Source organism: Notothenia rossii (genome assembly GCF_949606895.1).
Source record: "Notothenia rossii genome assembly, chromosome: 2".
Lineage (NCBI taxonomy): Eukaryota > Metazoa > Chordata > Actinopteri > Perciformes > Nototheniidae > Notothenia > Notothenia rossii.
Window position 1 is genome coordinate 65962170 of NC_136904.1, and position 21296 is coordinate 65983465.

The 21296-nt window shown below is 38.8% G+C and overlaps 1 protein-coding gene across 2 annotated transcripts in view; it reads left to right on the forward strand.

Moving 5' to 3' along the window:
* tfpia (tissue factor pathway inhibitor a) overlaps positions 1-21296 on the forward strand; it is a 58610-nt gene that overhangs the window by 19697 nt on the left and 17617 nt on the right. For both annotated transcript variants that reach the window (XM_079662408.1, XM_079662409.1), the window contains exon 2: positions 13558-13758. In XM_079662408.1, coding sequence (XP_079518534.1) covers positions 13558-13758 — 201 coding nt within the window. The remainder of the gene's footprint in view (positions 1-13557; positions 13759-21296) is intronic.

The following is a 21296-nucleotide window of genomic DNA, read 5'->3' on the forward strand; positions in this document are numbered from 1 at the left end:
GTAGGTGTTGCGAGTCTGATATCCAAACTTTTCAAATGTTAAATTCTTATCTTAAGCCTCAACAAACAAGCCGTCCATATTCAACATCTTGAGATTAATAACAGATAGAGTTGGCAAACCCATTGGTAAGTGCTGGTCCTTGAAGCGCTTACTCTTTTACACAATTTAACATTCAATTATAGTAAAAGACTTAGGCTTTCTTGACTTTTCACAGTCACATACACACTCTCCTGGCATACTCTTGGAAACAGTCATAGGAGAAAGAATGATTTTCTCTGACAGTTAACATTTCTCAGACTTCCTTCGTGGGCTCGCCGTCTTCCAACATGACTCGGCATGACATCGTAGTAGTTGGACTTCTGACAAGTGACTGTGTCCAATATCTGCATTAAATGTCAGCTGAAGACACTTTCCATTTGTTTGAAGGTTGTATGTCATCTGCTTTAACATGAACCAGCAGAAAACTTCTTAGTACATATTGAGTTTTGGACTTGTATTTGCATCAGTATTTTTACAGTGTAACATTGGTACTTTTACTTTAATAAAGGATCTGTTTTCTGTATACTGACTAATTGTTACTGGCAGGGGCGAAATGGGACTAAAAATCAGCCCGGGACTCTTGACTGGCCCACTTCGGTACCGCCGGCCCACCTCGGTACCGCGAGTAAATACCGCTAGTATATTGTCAATGGGTGGGTGCTGGTGCCTTATCCGACCGGCCCACATCGTCCGACCGGCCCACTTCAGTACCGGCCCATCAGGATTCGTCCCGAATGTCCCGATGGCTGATGGCCACTGGTTACTGGCTTGGAGTAGTAGATAAATTGATAGAAAATAGCTAGCAACATTAAGTTAATTAATAACCCATAATGCAGCAATATTTACAATTGATAGGCTTGCTCTATAGCACAAGAGCTTTGAACTTTCTCAATTAATTAAAAGCGAGCTTCTGCTGTTTTCTGCCTTGAATTTTAAACAACTTAATTTAACTATTTGTTCTTAAAGTACCAGCTTCCAAGTTCATTTAGATGCTACACTGAAGATGGAGTCAGTCCCACTCTGTGCCCTGAACGTCTGTTATTCCACTATGGTGAAAGAGTCCGACAGTCACCCAAGATATATCAGTCTTGAGTTACATTTGGGAACAATTAATAAAATGTGTGTGCAGAAAATATTTTCACGTTTTATCTGGTTATGTTTTCTTGCAGCTTTACCTCGACTCTGTTGAATTGGAGTCTTCAGAAAGCTATACCTGCTGCTAAAGTTAGGCTAACTGTTAATTAGCTGTTAGCTCTGTTAGCCACAATGCCACAGCTTGGAGTCATAACCACAGCGGGGGGTTTAAGGCCCAAGTTAGGGTAACGTTGGCGGCAAGTGGTGCTGGTGGTGCACAAGATCTTGAGTTCTGGGAAGAACTTGAGCTCGGCGAGCAACAGCGCAAGCTTAGTAATTTTAGCTAGCTTCTGTTTGTAATTTAAGCTAGTTTGCTATGTTACATTACATTACATGATATATAGCTGATACTCGTATCCAAAGAGACTTCAATGCAGTAGACATGCCTAAGGGAGCAATTTGGGGTCAACTATCTTTCCCAAGGATATTTTCACTGCAGACCCACTGACCTCCTGATTAGTACACCCATTTAGCCACTGTGGCATACAGTTCTTGTGTTCTAGCACTTCTTTAATGTTTGGCTGTGTCCGCATAAACAAATTAAATAGACATTTAATATAACAGCATTCCATATTTATGACAGTGGTTTGTGAGGGAATTGAACTGTGAAACCGTGGGTCGCTTAATAGGAAAAATCACACACTACTTCGACCTTATAAAAGCCCCACTTTCATCCCACTTCCTGTATGCATTCTTACTTAATATGTTGTGTTCTTAGCACCCATTTTAAATTTGAAGCTGCTTAGAATGAAATCCTTGAAATCTAAACACAAAGAAAAACAACATGCATATTCACACAACCACACAACAACTGAGAGAAACACAAGTATAAAGACAGAGAGCCTAATTTGTTTTAAGTTGAGCTGTAAAGCCTTGGGACGGGCTGTGACTCACCCTCAGCCCTTTGTCCACTGGCCTCAGGGCACGGCTCTGATTAACACTGACAGCTTTTCTGACGTTGCAAGTATATCTACCCTGGCGCACAGTGATGCACCCTTTTTGTTTCTATACCAAGGAAATGTGTACTGCTCTGTTATGTGTTCATCATCACTTTTATTTCATGGAATTTGAACCCTTCGCTTATTGAACCATTTAACCAAATGAGTCATCAACTAACAGTAGTGACTAACTTGCATTTTACACAGGTATAAGTGAGTTCAAAGTAGGAAAACAGAAACTTGTAACATATATTGATATGATGTAACCACATGATAATGCCAGTTCTGATTCATAAGTATTCAGCTTTTTTTTAAATTATTTTTGAACTAATTGCTATAAACAGAGCTATATTTTTGGAGTTGTTGATGTCAGTGATAGTAGATTGCTGCCAGATGGTGTTCACATATTTAAAAGGCTGTATCTGACACTTCAATTAAGCTTTCTATTAAAACGTATGTTTGTAACATCTGCTTTACATAAAACTCACTGGAGCTCATCTCTTTTCAAACAGTCATTAACAAAATAGCAAAAATAAAGTAACAAAATGCGTAACCAATCCAGGCCCTCCTTCATTATGAAGGGTTACGATTACATATCTGTTTGTTAGCTGGCATGACAAATAATATAAATGTCTCCAAAAATGATTAGGTTAAATTCTTTCATTGGCCTAAGATTTCTTTATTGTAATCCAATAATTATGTTGTAACAGGCCCCCTTTAATACAACACATTATTGCCATTCACTTACACTTTTTTCTTCTGAATCCAGTTCTGTTGTCATTTCTGATTTTACTGTTTCGATTGACAGTAATGTCTAGTGTCTACACATGACATGGCTATTGTTTACAGTTATTCAACTTAGGAAAAACAAATATTTGTACACTGGTTCTTTCTCAATTAAACAGTATGGGAAAAATGCTGTAAAGGACACCCTCAAGAAAGGATAAAATCATTTTTCCCAAGGACTGTAGAGTCAGGGCTGCGGATGGTAAAACCACTTGAAGCTGTCAACACTGTGGTATTGCTCTGCTCTCTCACTGTGTTTATACATCTGTCTGACTTTCCCTGGCGAACATTAATCGGTCACTTTTACAGGAACAACTCTGTCCTTCAACCGTTCAAAAAAAATAACTCTGGAAAAAGGGCTCGAAAAGGATCTGCCTCTCCACAGCAGTGGAGTGTGTTAAAGTGTGTTTAATGCTAACACTGCTGCAATAACAGTAGCTCACCCTAAACTATCCATAATAGTAAAACATACTTACCGAGTTTGAAAAAGAAGTAGGCAATGCATACATAAAAACAAAATACGGGTAAAAACAAAAGTCGAAAGAAAAGGCTTTTGGATTAGAGCAGAGGTCACCAACCTTTTTTAGGATGAGAGCTACTTAAAAAAATAAAACAAGTCGTGAGCTACTTTTACTCTTTTTTTTGTTTTTTGCAGTGTATATATTTAGCAAATGTTAACATTATTATATGCTTTCCTTCAACCTTTGTGGGCTTTTTGGGTCTGTGGAACCCGTTTTCAGTGTTTACTAAAAGAAAATGTATGCAATTTAATTATTTTAACCTGCTTTATTTGGGGGTGGACCTCACATCCTCTAGGGGGGTCCGGGGGCATGCACCCCCGGGAAGATTTGTTTTAAGTTAAATGCATCAATCTGCTGCACTGGAGCACAACATGAATTTATGGATACAGCTCTCAACACTCATATGAAAGGGAGCTGTGTACTTTTCAATAATCCAAACATCTTTAGAATATGATCACAACCAATAACAAATCATTTCATTTATTCTTATCTTATCTTATCTAGTTAGCATTCTTTCTTTTTATTTATGCATATTTATTCTCTCTCTCTGTCTCGCTCGCTCACAGAGACTGTGTGCTCCTCCGTGGCGATGATGGCTTGTGTTAAAAAATAATAATAAACATATTTGTAAAGTGGGGGGACACAAATGGGATTTCGAAAAGTGGGGAGGACATGTCCCCCCTGTCCCCAGTGGAAATTACGCCATGCGTGTGTGTGCGTCAAGTGCAATAAATGTATATGCAAGTTGCAACACACACAGAATAAACCTCTGCCCCTAGGCTGGCACGACTAGGCTGTTCAATGGGGCTGATGTGTTGTGTAGATTCTGCCAGAAGGAAAATCACGGTCACACTCCTTATGAAGCGGGGAGCTGCCGCTCCACATTGCTTTTCTTCCCGACTTCCCGCAAATCAAGCAAGAACGTGATTGGTCCATATTCATTGTGGGGGTGGGGGGAGGAGGGGTGTTAGATAGATATAGAGTTGTAGTAAACAGATAGAGTTTGCTATTATTGAGGTTTTGTTTATGCATACCTGTAGGGTAGATTATTTTAATTACATGCCGTTTTTTGTTGTGTATGTTTTACATTTTGGATTTGCTTGTTGAGCTATTTTTAGAACATGCCCCGCGGGCGACTCGCATTGCCCCTGTGGGCGACTAAGTGCCCGCCGCGGGCACCGTGTTGGCGACCCCTGGTTTAGAGTATGGTGTCATAAAAACTGTGGTTCATGGTAGCATAACATATTTGTTTCTCAAGGAGTGTAGAGTCAGGGCTGCAGACGGTAAAACCATTGGGAGCTGTCAACACTGTGGCATTCCTCTGCTGTTTAACTGTGTTTCTGTATACACCTGTCTCACTTTCCCCGGAAATATCTTATTGCCATCCTTTCACCTACAAACAATGGGCTGTGTTTTGTTTACTTCTGCTCCATGTCTGCTGTACTATTTGTACTCACTTTCCCTTTGTTAAAATACTTTGTATTGGAGATACAGGATAATCTGCTATATCAAACAAGCTGGGACTGGGCCTCAAACTGACTCAACCTGTCCATCTCGGGAATTATGGAGGTGCTTGACACAGTGCTTACGTTGAGCAACTCAGATCTTTATCCATAAGGGCGAGTGTGTTTGCAAATCTTGGCCAAGCTCAACGATACACATGAGGCTTACTGCCAATATAAATATGATTCATCTGAAATCTGATTGCACGGCCTATATTTCAAGTTGATGGCTGATTTGTTGGTTGACTTCCAAGGGTTTTGCTGATGCATTGTGTGATATAGAGCTTTATTTATTTACCCTTTGTTCGACAACATGGAGGATTCCTTACTAGATTTGGAGCTTGAGGAGGATTTGTGGGTTGTTTTGGAAATGTTGTTCCCGTTCAGAGAAAGGCTTCAATAAGTGAACAAAGAAATCCAGTTCACTTCAAATATTAGTGTCAATCTGCAACACCAAATTCATATGAATACAACATCAATTAATCATTAAAGAATTAAAGCCTGCAAGAATGCTAACAGTTCCACATGCATGAGTTGAGGTCAAACTAAAAGAAAATGAAATAATAGTTCACACTGTTCAATCACTCCACCTACATGTAACTGCAATCTTGAAGTAGAGCTGTGTGTATACCGCACCAATATGAAAGCCAATATGATAAACAAAGGCTGTCACATCCTCAAATATTGGTACGTTTTTAGAAAATCCCACTATTCAAATGAAATATAAGGCCTTAGAATTCCTGTCACTGACACACCCCCAGTGGGTGTGTCACTGACACACCCCCAGCTCGCCGCGGGGTCACGAGCGTGATGACGAATCATAATCTTTTAAGGAAATCGTTTTTATTTTTTATTTCCTTTTACTACAATACATTACTGTGAAATGTATTATGTTTTTGTCATTATTACAACAAATACACACTTGCAACTGATAACACTGGCAATGATTTTATATTTATTAGACTATTAAAAAAAAGATCATGCTCCAAATAAGTGTCCAACGCCCACTACATCACTGAGTATAACTCAATCTTGAAAATGACTCGGTTAATAATTTCACAACAATGTCATCACTATCACTGACATGAGCCATCATGAACAAACTTATGCTAATTAGCTACTTCCGCCTCGCTTGACCCGTTGTTATAACACATGCATAAACTTAATAGCGGTCGGAACTTGTCATAAAGTCCGCGAAAATAAAGCCCACCCATTTAGAGGGAAGATATGATTGGTCAATTGTAGTCATTTGACATTACTCTCTCGTTGAGTTACTATAGCGGGCCCTCTGTGAATTTATAGCTGGACCACCAATCAGCTCCTGTCTTCAGTGACTCAAAGAGGCGGCCAAAGGAGCTTCTTTCATTTAACCCTTCACATTCCAACAGGCAGATTCGTAGGATATATTTCTTTGGAAATGTTAATTTAAATACAATTAAATCAAATTATTTTGGTAAAACTAATGAAAAATATAACAAAAAATATATATTAAAAAATAATATATTTTTTTAATGTTTTCAAATATTATTTTTGGGAATATCTTAGAGGGCCCTGACGGCTTGCCACTGAATTAGAATGGGATGGGTGGATGAGCAGGATGTAGGGAGAGCGGCTGCCCTCATTATCTCGCTGGCTGACGGACTGTTTGTTGACTGCTGTGCTGATAGGACAGGGCAGGGTGGTGCCCATTAGATGATGTTCTTTGACAGAACTGGAAAGTTGGAAAACAAACATTAAGTTGGATGATGATGAAACCAAAATGAGTTATTGTCATTTTTGGAACATTAAAGAACTGCTTTATCATGTGGACAAATGTATTGAGTCAATTTTGTTGTTTTTTGGGAGAAAACAGTGTGTGATCTTTGCCGTAACTTCCAAAAAGCCTAGAGAAGCCAAGGCAGAATTCCGTAACATCAGTTACGGTTCTTTGTCTTTGTTTCGCTGCACTGAGGGCGACTGTGGCTGTGAGGGAGTGTGGTCGTCTTTCAACCAGAAGGTTGTGGGTTCGATCCCAGCCCATGCAGTCAACATGTCGATGTATCCTTGGGCAAGATACTTAACCCTGAGTTGCTCACGATGGCATGGCCAACGGTGTGTGAATGTGTGTGAATGTTAGGTCCTAGAGTAAGGTACACTGCTCTGTATGAATGGGTGTGAATGGGTGAATGACATGTAATATGTAAAGCGCTTTGAGGGGTCTTAAAGACTGGATAAAGCGCTATATAAGTACAGTCCATTTACCATTTACCATTTACTCCAGAACGCTCAAATTGAGTTACGGTACTCTGCCTTTGTTTTGATGCGCTTCAAATTGAAGTTACTGTTTTACCGCGCTGGAGGTACGGTGTTATGCCTTCTGTCATCAAAGCATTTGACACACACAGTATTTTGAATAAAATTTAAAGCAAATATTGTTGCAGTGGTTGTTTTAACTTATCTTTTAAGAATGGCTCATTGCTCTCGAGGTAAAATGTTGGTGGAGATGGCTTTGAAACGCAGACACCAAGATCAAGTTAAGAAAAAGATTAGAAGACAAGAAAGATAGATTGATCGATAGATAAATAGACAGATAGATAGCTAGATAGAGGGCCTAGCGTTACTAACGCCGTTAGCTAGCTTAGGCGTAACAGTATCCCTCTGCTGACAGCCCGCCAGTATCATGCAGCTCGCGGATCCAGTAATGAGTGACCAGAGAGTAAAACTAAACATATCTATAACTAGTTTAGGTAGCCTAGTTTGAGAGGTAATTAAAATAGCTAGGCTACGTGTGATATTCTAACCTGAAGTGCGTGTGTTGCTTCGCTCACCGCTGCAGGTGATCATGAAGAACTGCTTGTCGACTCGTCAGCAGCAGCTGATCTCTCTCTCCCGTCAGATTAGACTTCACTCGCATTTATGTCCATATCGATCAGATCTAGCTAATTATATGAATACCTGCTTATTAAAAGACACCTAAACAATAAGCGTCGCTATACAACCGGGTGAGGCCACAGAGTAGAGCGCAGCATTATGCATTTGTTTACATCCCCACCCGAGCCCCGAGGCATTACCAACAGATCACCGCACAATCAACCCATACAGGACATCTCTTTCTCCACATTAAGTGTTAAACATTAGAATTGACTATTCTTGTCTGTCACATACTCTTTTGTCTGGCACATACTATTCTTGTCTGTCACATAGGCTAAGTGGCGCAACTGATGCGGTATTGCGCTAAGTGGAAATTATTTTGACCGAACATTTTGACCGGAGAGATTTAGATTTGCCGGTCTTCAGCATATTTTACTGGTCATAGTCCGGTAATTACCGGCTAACGGGAACTCTGATATAAATTGAAAATCACAAAACAGTAAGATTAAGAATGGGGTGCAGGTTAATTAATGTGAATTTCTATCAATTAGCCCACACTGCATTATTCAATATACTATATGTATGTATACTATATGTATTTAGAAAAAAAACTGATGGGTGACAGTCACAGATGGGTGTATGTTTACAAAGGCCTATTACAATATACATTTTCCATGCATGTCTCCAATTATTACTTTATTTATTTATTTCAGTTTCTTGTGTGGATGTTCCTTGCAAGATTCAGCCAAATGAAGCCAAAATGCAGCCCCCTGCTGAAGAACTAGAAGAGAAGGAGTGGAAAATTATTGACAATTACAATGACATCAGTACTGATGATGAGCTGTTTTACAGAGCAGATTATCTGCTTATCACCAGCACACCTGGCTCCATCCTTGCTCCAACCCCTGAAGAGCCCACCCTTCCACTGATTGCACTAGAGCCCACCCCTCCACTGACTGCACTAGAGCCCACCCTTCTACTAACTGCACTAGAGCCCACCCTTCTACTGACTGCACTAGAGCCCACCCTTCTACTAACTGCACTAGAGCCTACCCTTGCTCAAGCCACAGCACCATACCCCACCATTGCTCCAGCCCCAGAATACCTCACCCTTGCTCCACTGACTGCATCAGAGCCTGCCATTACTGAAGCCACAGTACAACAGCCCACTCTTGCTCCTCCCCCAGAGCCCACTCATAAACCACCAATAAGACAACCATGTGGCCCCAAATGCAGAAGAAAATGCTCTGAGAAATTTTCAGAGGACAGACGAAGAGAAATCTGGGGCAAGTACTGGGATATGCCATACCCTGAGAAACGTTCCTTCATGTTTCACAGTGTATGCCAGGTACCGACCGTTAAAGTCTGTGGTGATGGAAAACCAAGTCGGCGGGGCAGGTCTTTCATCTACAGGCTGAAAGATGAAGACCAGGTCCCACAGCAGGTGTGCAAAATGTTCTTTCTTTCAACTTTACGGTACCACCCAACCAACGACAGCCTTGTCCTTTCAGTGATGGGCAAAGACATCTCAACTCCTCTTGCTCCACCGAAAGATCAGAGAGGGAGACATGCACCAGCCAACAAGCTGGACCAGAAGCCATTGCATGAGCACATTGAGTCCTTCCACCCGACTGTCAGCCACTACCGCAGGGAGCATGCCCCATGGCGCCGCTACCTCCCCAGTGACATTAGCATGAAACTCATGTATGCTGACTACATAGAAAAAGGACAACAAGTGCTCCTACGAGTCATATCGAAAGGCTGTGAAGTCTTTGAAAATTAGCTTTACTAAGCTTGGAGAAGAGCAGTGTGAGAGATGTCTGCTGCAGGAACAGCATGTGAAGGCTGACCACCAGGGGGAGGCTGCAGCAAACTGCCCGCAGTGCGAGAAGTGGCAAATACATAAAGATTCCGCAACAGAGAGCAGGCTACACTACCAGTCAGATGCAGAACGGGACTGGCCTGAAGATACATCGACCAGAAGTGTAGATCTGCAGAAGGTGATCATGCTCCCACGAATGCCTGGTGTCAAGTCAGCTGTCTTCACAAGACAGATTGTGGCTTATCATGAAACCTTCGCGTCAGTTGGGAAAAAGACCAACAAAAAGAATACCATCTCTGTTGTCTGGCACGAGGGGATTGCAGGGCGGAGTGCTGCAGAAATAACATCACCCTATGCAGCAGCATTGGAGAAGGAGCGGGACATAAAGCACATTGTCTACTGGGTAGACAATTGTAGCTCTCAAAATAAAAACTGGTGCCTTTTCTCTTCACTTGTGTCCATAGTCAACTCACAGACCATCTCAACTGAAGAAATCACCCTTAATTTTTTCCAGCCATGGCACACATTTATGAGTGCGGACAGTTTCCATCATGGCGTGGAGCAGGAGATGAAGAGCAGACCAGGAGGAGTGGTCTATGATTTTGACGACTTCCTCTCTGTGGTGGGAAACTCTAATTCTAAGAAAGTTGAGGTGGTGGAGCTAAAAAATGAAGGCATCAGGGACTGGACGGATGGCCACTCTGCAGTCAAATCGAGGAAATTACCCAAACTGGCAGACCTTAAAGTTGTCCAGTTTCGACATGGATCAAGGAGTATGTTTGTGAAAATATCCCATGAGGAGGAAGACTTCACAGAACTGGATTTCCTGCAAAATAAATTTCAGCTAAAGATACCCACCACCTTGAGGCCACAAGACAAGGGCATAGAGGAGGCAAAGAAGAGGGATATCCTCAAGAAGCTTGATCCCCTCATGCCACCCAACAGGAGGCTATTCTGGAGCTCCCTGTATGTGAGCAACACTGATGAAGAATAATGAGAGGAAGAACAAGAAGGATAACCATCACTAATATATGAATAAGATTAATTGTTACCAATAAGGCATTTGCATCAAATTCGATTTAATCTAGTATCTAATTTATGGGAGAGAACTTTATGGAAAAAACATGAATTCAAATGTTGTGTACCATCAGCATTTGCATTAAATACTATACATTTTACTTTCTATGCAAGTGAATTTATTTGTAGGATGTGACTTTTATACACTATTAGAAAACACACACACTACATCATCAACAACAAGTTTTATTCCCTCTACGTTTTATCTGAAAACGTTAACTGATTAACCTAGGGCATTGTTACCTATTATTGCCATTGCAAAATCAGATGTAACTCTCAATTTAAGGAATAAGAAGAGTGTTAGTGTTGTTTCAATTCAATACAACAATGGGTTTATAAAATAGGTCATAATGATGTGAGTTGTCACCTTCAAATACATGTTGATTCCATCTCATTTGCATTATATTTTATTTAGGTTTATATTATGTTGAGCCTAATTTGCACCATGATCACTAGATTGTATGTAGATGTTATCATTAGTAACATAAACAAATTTTATATTGTGATCAGCAACCAAGTTAGCGATTAAATGGAAGTTAATGCCTTTTGCCTTGGTATTACCCCTTGTTATTTTGCAGACAATGCAAAGGCAGAGTACATTAACTTCCGAAAAAAGGTCAAAGGTCAAGTTTGAGCTCAAGATTTTTATGTAGATATTTAACTTCATTAAAAAAACAAAGAATTGCCACATTTTCAATATTCTGCCTACAATTCATTTGGCTGGACAACAAAACAACTTTAAAGTCATTTTTCTCAGTTCTACACTCTGGCGAGTTAAGGTCTTTTGCATTTGTAGGGCAGTATATATATTATACCTATGAGAAAAAATAAATTGCTGTACAGAAATGACAAATTCGACGTGAGATAATTCAGAAAAAGTAACAGTTTTTCCACCAGAGAGTATTGACAAATGAATATAACTGTCAAACGTGTAGATAAGTGTGCATTATGGCCACTATATAATTGAGAAATCTCGATGTTTTGGTTTTAAATGCCAAACATCAATATCAGTATAAGCTCAAAAACACAGCTAAGATTTATGGGAACGTCAATTTATTTGGAATATTTTCTCAAAACAAAAGGTTTGGATAAATGTTTCAGTTCATCTTCTAGGGGACATGAACGTGTTAGCCAATATCATGGTATTCAATAAAATAATTGTTATTGATATTTTACATTTTAAAATCCACCAATGTTTACCCAGCTGTTTCTGTGAGGTAAAGTCTACCAATCGCATACCAATCAGACGTTTTGGTGATTTAATTCCCAGGTCCCTTTGTCAATATCTCGGGAAGGATACCTACATTTGCCTTTGTATGAACACATGGTTGCAAAGAGTTGGAAAGCCCTATATAAATGCAGTCCATTTACCATTTAACACTAAATTAGCAGTAGCAGAAACATGAGGTGATCACCAAAGTCAATAATCTTTATCCTCTGGGGAACACAAATGTATACGCAAATATCCCATGGAAATCAAGTCAATGGTTGTTGAGAGAAAAAGATCTTAGCTATAGTGTTTGATCCATTAATGCAACATTGCTAGCATGGCTAAAAACCTGACCAAATTCATATTCCAGCCTTAGTGTCCTTTCAACCTTTCCATTATCACCTCGCAATGTTGTTACCTGTAGTGAAACCTTCAGTGAAAGACAATGACATTAAAAAGGAGATAACATCAACATCATGTAATACATGGAGAAAAACTGCGATCCTTTTGGACATAAATCCATTTATTCTCAGTCCTTTTTCAAGTAACAGCACTGCTAGAGGCAAACATAACAGAGACCTGTCCTAAAAGCAGCAGGACAGAGGGTATAAAGAGCCATTTCCCAGCCGCTCACTGAGAGACTGATTCAACATTTGCAGCAGTGGTTAGAAGAACTCACAGCGTCTCATGTCACATCTCCTCTCGATCTATAAGCAGGCGTTTATGAATGATGATGACAATGATAATGGGACCTCTGTCTCCTGCTGAATATTAACTATACATCCACTGATCAAACATGCTCTGCACACAGGGCAGATTATTCAAAAGGCTCTATAATCATCCAGTCTGGGCTGTGCAATATACTGCTTGATCTGCTGTGTGCGGCATTCTGGGAAATGTCTGCTGCTTTTACCCACTTTTCTCCTGCCACCTGCCTCGATCTGCTTTTATGTACTGTGGGGATTTATGTGCTCCCTCATGGTTCCTTATTCCCAGTGCAAGTCCAAAAAAACACCTGAAGGCGTTGTTTGTCACCATCAACTATATTTAGAGAGTATTTAAAAAGAGAGTAATAGTATAGTGGTTTTCCTTGCTTTGTAATATATGTTATCATTATTTGTTGACACAACTAAGATTGTACATGAGAACAATGTTAAAATAAACAATAAAATACAAAATACATTGATTGACATGACATAATTTGAAGTAAATACACTTTAAAAAAATCAAATATATATATTAAAAATAAATAAATCCACAATAATAATAAGCAAAAAACATAAATATAAACATAAACATATAAAACATAACCCCCCCCTCAATTAAAGGCCTCCTGTTTTACTTTAGGAAAGAAATTATTATCTTTATTAATCATTAGGCACATTTCATTTTTAAATATTGAGTCCAAATGTTCAGTAAGGTCACACAGTTCAAGATGCTTTGCCTTTTCCAAATCCCTCACACAGCCTGCCTCTGCTTACAGAGCATCTAAGAAAAATATAAGCTGTTAAACCATACACTGAAGTCTTTCGGAAATAACAACTTTAACTAATCTCAAAGCCCGATGTGAGAGTTTGATGCTGTGACCTCATTTCTTACCACTCACAAGAAAAGCCTTTTCACAGAGTGCAACAAGAAGCATAGTACTAAAAGCCTTTTTCCTGTTCCATCCCAACAGATGGAGCTCAACCAGAGCTCTTCATCTTCAATGAGCTGTGCGCCCTGAAGGACGAGCCGGGGCCCTGCAAGGCCATTAAAGACCGATTCTTCTTCAATGTGGACATAGGAGGCTGTGAGCTGTTTGAATACGGAGGCTGTGGGGGCAACGAGAACAATTTTGAGACCCTGGAAGCATGTGAGGAAACATGCTTGGTCTCAGGTGAGTCTGACCCTTACATTAAAACATTATTGTGAACCATCTTCCCTTTAAGTCAACATATGGACCCTGAAAACTTAATTTGAATGGATACAAAAGGTTTATTTGTATATTGCAGTGTTGCATTGTTATATTGTTGCTTGCAAATGATCAGTTATGTTTTCAAGGACTGTACTCATCAGATTTAATCACCACCTTGGGCTTACAACCCTATTACAGACTCATTCTGTTGGAATGATGCTAAAATGGAAAATTGCCAGCACATTCATTTTGAACAGCTTATCTTAAGAAATGTAGTTAATGAAAAGTATGACCACATTTAAGAGAGGCAGCCAGTTGTGTATTATTTATAGGTTGTGCATACTAAAGTTATAATAAATTGAAGTTTAGTTAAATTAGTATATCTAATGAGATGGTCTTTAAACCCTCTAATTTCCCAATTCTCATTGGAAAATTGATTGTAATGACTGTCCAACTGACCATGATAATATAAAATGCAAAATGACACCTCAACCCTTGTTATATTATATATTAACCATAAGAAATGTGAAAGAGGCAAGGGTCAATTGGTCTTCCTAACAACATTATGACCTCATAATAAAATGTGGAAAACGTCCTCTTCTGATGTCATTAACAACTTCTCGGATGGTTGAATGTGAAAGTAAAATGTTCACTCACAATAGATCAATTATTTGCTAAACCTTGCCATGCCTCAAGGGCTTTAAAATTGCACTTAGCCTGGGGCTATGGCTTGAGGAGTAGAACACTATTAAGAATGTCACAATCCTGAAAATGGGCTAACCCAAACTTTAGCCCTGGGATGTCTGGCCGTGCTTGAGTTAAGGGTTATCCCCTAAAGTGTTTGGGCCTTTTGGTGTCACATAACTTAATCTGTAGTTATGTAGTTCCACCATTTGGCCACTACCAAATGTTGCTTGAATGACCAGTTCACTTATTTGGAGCTTCATTTGGGCTAGAAGTATGCAGTATGAATCATATAGCCTTGGGCTTTGGTTAGCCTTTACTTGACGACATGTTTGTAAACAATGGCTTCAATTATCCCGGGGTCAATTCTTGAGAATATGCACATTTAAAAGCCTATAACTTTCTGTTACTATGCAAGCGTTGAATTCTAGTGAGGCACAAATGATATTGTTGGCAGATTTGTCAGCTGACATATGGTCTTTTTTCCAACAATGCCTCAGTAACTTCAGTGTGAAGTAGGCCAAACCAGTTTTGCCATTTTTATTCTGCAACTGCCGATTTGAAGGGCTGAAATGAAAAATGTGGCTGGCAGCTTGAATCAGCAACTGCTACTTTGCTAATTAAACAGTCTTTAATCGGCAAAAGGCCATTAAGCTTGTATTTGTTAGCTAACCTTGTGTACATTGTATACTTGACACTTTGTAAAAAGACTGAAGTGTCCATTAAATAAACATTCATGCCAACAAACAAGTAGTATTGTTCAAGTGAATGGGTTCAGCTAATTCAGTGGTTCTCAAACTTTTTCTGACAGGCCCCCCCTTTGGAGAAAAAAAAAAGTCGGGCCCCCCCCAACACAAATAGTCAGGTTCAGTGGCGGCGCCAGAGATTTCTTTTGGGGGTGGTGTGGGGTAGCTTGAAGTTTCATAGAGGGTGCTCAAACATTTAGGGTTTCCCATTCATGTACTAGTCGCTACAGTGGAACTTTCTACTGCAACAATCCCCACGCATATACAAAGTGTACCCGTGACTGTTACAATGAAGGCTCGATAATCAGCTCACGGCATATAGGTGTAAGCAGGGGTAAAGTGCTATTTTTATAGGTGGTGTGTGGACGTCACATAGGGGGGTCCGGGGGCAAGCTTCCCCTGGAAGATTTATTTTAAATATTGAAGTTAAATGCATCAATCTGGTGCACTTTGAGAGCAAAATGAAGAGATCTATGGATACATCTCTTAACACCCATTTGAAGCAGAACTGTAAACAGATTTACTTTTTCTTTATGGGTATTTTACAAATCAAACTTTTAAACTGTATTCTTTTTTTAATGTCATATAGTATTTCATACCTGTTTTTAATTTATTCTCTTATTTTTTTATAACTATAATGATCATATAAACGTGTGCCTCGGAAATAATTGTTTACATTAATGGTGACCAAAATGTTTGAGACACACTGAGATAACACTGAGAGAGTCCTTTAGCTCACTGAGTCTCTCAGCCTGACAGGAGAGGACTCTCCTCCACTTTGTTGTTGAAAAAACTCCTATCCGTTAGCGTAGCTCGCTAGCACCAGAAGCATTTTGTGTCTCTCTCGCTCGCGCACGCACACAAAATGGCTCGTTCCACACACACACAGCCGATCTTTAATGAAACACAGAGACCCAGACGTAATAGCACTGTACTGTATCATATTGTTTTCGAATCAATAATTTAAAAAAATATGATTTTCTTTTTTATTTTAATCTTTTTTTTTTTTTTTTAGAGCCATTTTTCTTCCTGGTCTCTCACTTCCCCCCTTTCATGCCTCTGCGCCCCCCTGGGGGGGGGAGCGCCCCCACTTTGAGAACCACTGAGCTAGTTGGTGGCTATTGGAATGTTGGGTGCTAAGGACAAGCTCAGTTTAACTAAACATACACATGTTGTAAGAGCTGTAAGGTTATGAGGCTATGTTGCCTGTTAACCCACAACATATTTTAGTAAGCTCTTCATTCTCTAACTTTTAGTTCTGTTCCATTGTCTATTGTGAGATGTTTATATTTTATAATTGTTTATTTTCTGATCTTTTTCAATTCTAAATGTGCAATTGCTTGTTGTTTATGCTGCTGTAACAAAACAACATCCCAATTTGTGATCATGAAAGTATATCTTGTCTTATATTATCTTATACAGTACGCAATCCCTTCAAATGACTTTGTTACAGAAGTTAAAAAAGCCAATTGGGCAATACTTTTAAACTAGTCTCATTTGGATTCCATGTACAACCAAGACTCCAAAGATTGAAACCTGGTAAAGTAAGGAAACAGGAAGCAGGAATCCACATTCTCCACATCAACAGATGGTCACCCAACACTGACATATGGTAATTGCTAATAACTGCCAATAAAATATTTTATTGTGCACTTCGATTAGATAAAGTTGTAATTTGAAACAACTTATGTCAACCAAGTGCATAAACAAAGCAATACATATCATGGGGACGTATGGATGGTTGAATATGTTACAGTATAGACCTTTCTGTTCAATCTAGTCTGCTTGTATGTATGTAGAGAGGGGGGTGCATGCAACTACATCTTGAGATGAAAATACTGACTTGGGGTTGTTTTATATAGTTCAATTGGAGTGAAATTAAAAAAGGTAGCTAGAAATTATTCCCCCTGCTGGATTCTGGATGAATAGGGAGAAGAGCCAGGTAGTTCAAAGTTAGGCGGATGAAAACAGGATTATATTTATAACTCAGTTTCAGTTTATTTTCTCAAAACACTGATGTGCCTGCCACACATATGTACTATTGCACATTTAAGATACATTCATTTTCATACGGTGTTGATATGGGTCCAGTTCTTTTAATTTGTTCTTTCAAATAGTGTCATAAAGGGCTTATGTCAAAGAGAAAGAAAAAAAGACATCCATATGAATTAGCACATGTTTTTGGTCAAATGGAAAACTTGACTCTAGCATCACCATCAATCAGAATCAGATTTAGAATACCTTATTTATCCTGTAGGAAATTGGGTTTTCTGACAGATGATCCATTTTAGAACAAAATAAATAAAAGCTATAAATATATAATACAAATAATATATCTTAAAATCAAAACTAAGGGTATGAATGTTAAAAAATATATTTAAAAAAATATATAAAATATAGAACTTCTTATGTATAAATATAAGAAGTTATTGTATAATGTCCAATACAATATTAAATAATATAGCATAATTGTTATATTGAATATATCATTGGCAAATACACCAAACACAAAAAAATAGATAATTGTAGCACTTTGAAAACTAATACACTACCACTAAGGCTTATTTATTGTATTTATATGAGGCAAATATATCTGCATTTTTCTTGTTATAGGGTTTTACCTTGCTACCTTCACACAGAAAATAAATTAAATGAAATGTAGTTATGTGGCAGCTGTTTAAAATGTCTCTGGTGTTGTGCGATGTAAATGATGCACACTATTGAAACATGCTATTGTATAACCATGTAAGAGCAATTAGGGTTGACTGAAATCGAGGATTAAAGGTCACATGGAGTGATTTGACTGAAGTGCTAAAAGTTGAAATGAGAGAACATCTTACCTCAATCAATTGTTGAGTGCTATCTTCACAATACATTGTGTTCCTCACTATAGTGCACTTAAGCCTTTCTAAGATGTCAGTAACATAAAATAACACCGCTTCTCTTGAAAAGCAATCAAACTAAAACACTTCTACCTTTTACTCCTGGGAGACCAATTTTCCTGCGCTTGCTTGGTTCAAAAACACTTATTGGAGCTGAGTTGTGTAAAAACACGACGTCCACAAAAGGACATTAAATGAATGGCAGAAGAACACCTTTCTCTTTGACATAACAGCTCCATGTAATAATATCTGTCATATAGGGCAGCAAACGACACACCTTTTAAAACTCAAGGTTTTCTGATTAACTTGAAATATGTCCTTGCATGAAAGCGCTGACACATTCATCATGGTATTTCGACGGCGTGTTATTCTGCGCTGTGATAAAGTACTTTCTCCCACCAGCAAAGAATAACCTTCAGCTCCTTATTGCATGCCACGCTGGTGATACATAACACAATCAGACAAGAGGATCATGAATTAATTTTGCGACCTGCGGAGCATTGGCATATGCAGCAGGTGCATCGATTTAACGTCCATTGTCTCCACACCAACACATATGCGCTGAAAAGATGAGTCTGCGCACACGTTACATTAAACTGTTTGGGCAGGAATATGAAGGTGAATGTCAGATATTAAAGCTGGTCTGAGTGTACAGACTTACTCATGAGTCGGAAACATGATGCTTTTTGAACACAAAGGAAATGACACTATTAAACGGAGCTATAAAAGGTTCATTTGTTCCATGGCATTTAAAGGGCACTTTTTATTGGTTTTCGGTTGGACAAAAAGGACAGGCATAACACCTATTAGTGGATGCTTTTATCTAAATTGAATAGACCTCCATGAGTTGGTGTAACTTTTTTTCCCATGCTAGGAGGTGACTTTGGATTATTGGCCAAAGTCAAAACTAGAATGAAAGAGGTCCAAATTCAAACAACATCATTATTCTAAGCAGGTTTTGACCATGCACTGTAGTGAGTGCACAATGAAAACGTTTTGAAACATAGTTCCTGTTTTGTTTATATCACACACACACGCACACACACACACACACACACACACACACACACACACACACACACACACACACACACACACACACACACACACACACACACACACACACACACACACACACACACACACACACACACACACACACACACACACACACACACACACACACACACACACACACACACACACACTCAGTTGAGCTTGCGACTACACATACTCATTGACAAATAAATGCGATTTATGTTCTTTAGCACAAAAGCTTAGAAATGAGCCCACATAAGACAAAGAAGAAGGCAGAGAGAAAATGAAGATACATGTTAATGCAGTATTTAAAATTGGCATATGTATTTTGAAGATGGACCTTTACAATATTAATAATATATTATTTGGCTAAAACAATGTGGATACTAAAAAAGACTTGATTTATGCTAAATTGACATTATTTTTGCCATGTGAACAAATCTGATCCTTACACAAATGCTGGAAAAAGGAAGAACTTTAAAATTAATTTGGTCTCAGTTTAAAGTACACCACATGACAATTTTGTCAATAATTAATAATAATAATTCATTGCATTTTTATTAGAACGCTATTCCAGGTGCTCAAATTGTATCAATTTGGTCCAATACCGTTCAGTGAGGAGTTATTTTTATTCATACCTTAATGTTATTCAAATTAATCTTTGATACTACATGCAAAAACAGTATAATAAAAAGATATAATGTATTACAAAAGATCTGTATTTGGCATGAAATTGGAACAAATCTGTATTCAAAAGAGATTTGAAATGAGATTGCTGTAAACAAATGAAGCCATTATTGAGAGTATTATTTAGCCTTGAGCTCCATTGTTGTCAAATGCATGCCACACTTTTCTTGTCCGCCTTATTAAGACTAATTAATTTGATATTTAACTAAAAAACTACAGCAGTCCTATATTTTTCAGTGATTGAATATTTGTTCAGGTTGTATCTTCCTGGTCGAATGCACTTATTGTAAGTCGCTTTGGATAAAAGCGTCAGCTAAATGCAATGTAATGTAATGTAATGTAATGTTCACTTTCCCTCCTACAGTACAATATAATGTTGACTTGCACTTTAAATTGTTCGTGCAGCTAGACTTTTTCATGAAAGATGGCTAACAGCCACTGTCATTTGAACATGTCATCAGTACTGTAGCTCACAGATAACTGATCTCAAGTGCCAACATATTTTGACACATTGCAATTTGACCCATCCTGTGTAGCGGGCCTTTATCATCAGTTACAGTTTAACTCTACAAACAGCACACACACTTTGACTCTACCATCGGTTAGTCATATCTTCTCCTGTTTCTTACACATCCTTACATGGCCTCGGACAGGAATGTTCTTGTAAAGGTCACACTCCAATGTGAGGAACATTCTGTCTTTCTGACTGGGGTACTTTTGCTCTCCCACCCTGCTGTTTTACTGAAACCCCAATGAGTATTGTGTTCCAAACTCTTTGGTTGGTTGACCCTTTTACAGCTCTTGAACAGGTCACAGACACAAAGAGTTTCTCTGTGACAGTAAGACCTCTGTGTCCTTAGCTCGGGGTCAATGCTCAGTCTTTGGGTACAGGCAACATAATATATAAGCAAAGGAAAAGGAAAAGAACATTAAAAACAACATTATGTAAATAATAAAAACTTGGGAGATTGTTAAGGAAATATAAACTGGAAAACATGACCAAAAAAAATGTATTCCAGCTTCCTACTTTGTATCCTTATCTAATGTAAGCTTAACTGCCAATTGGTCTGTTTATCAGAAAAAATGCTTTTTTAAGAGACAGCACACTCACTCTCTTTGGAACTCAGTTATGATCAGTGATCAGGAACCACAATCAGAACACAAACACAGACAGGGATGAGTGCCGCGAGGGCAAATGGAAAACAATTGATTGGGTGAGTACAAAAAAAATCCAGCAACAACTTCACAAGAATATAATAGTAAATGCTACAGAACGTGAGCGAGTCTATTAGAGAAGCTGAAGTGACTATCAGACGGTGAGTGGGTGAAGAACCAAGGTTGATTTTCTGAAGAGATAATGAGCTGATGGCTGAGAGGTGTGAAAGCTGAGGAAGCTGAGGAGCTGATTGTGGGCAGTTGTGTAGTTGGACTGGCAGCCATGAACCAGGAAAGGAACAGGAGACTGGAGACACAAGACACACTG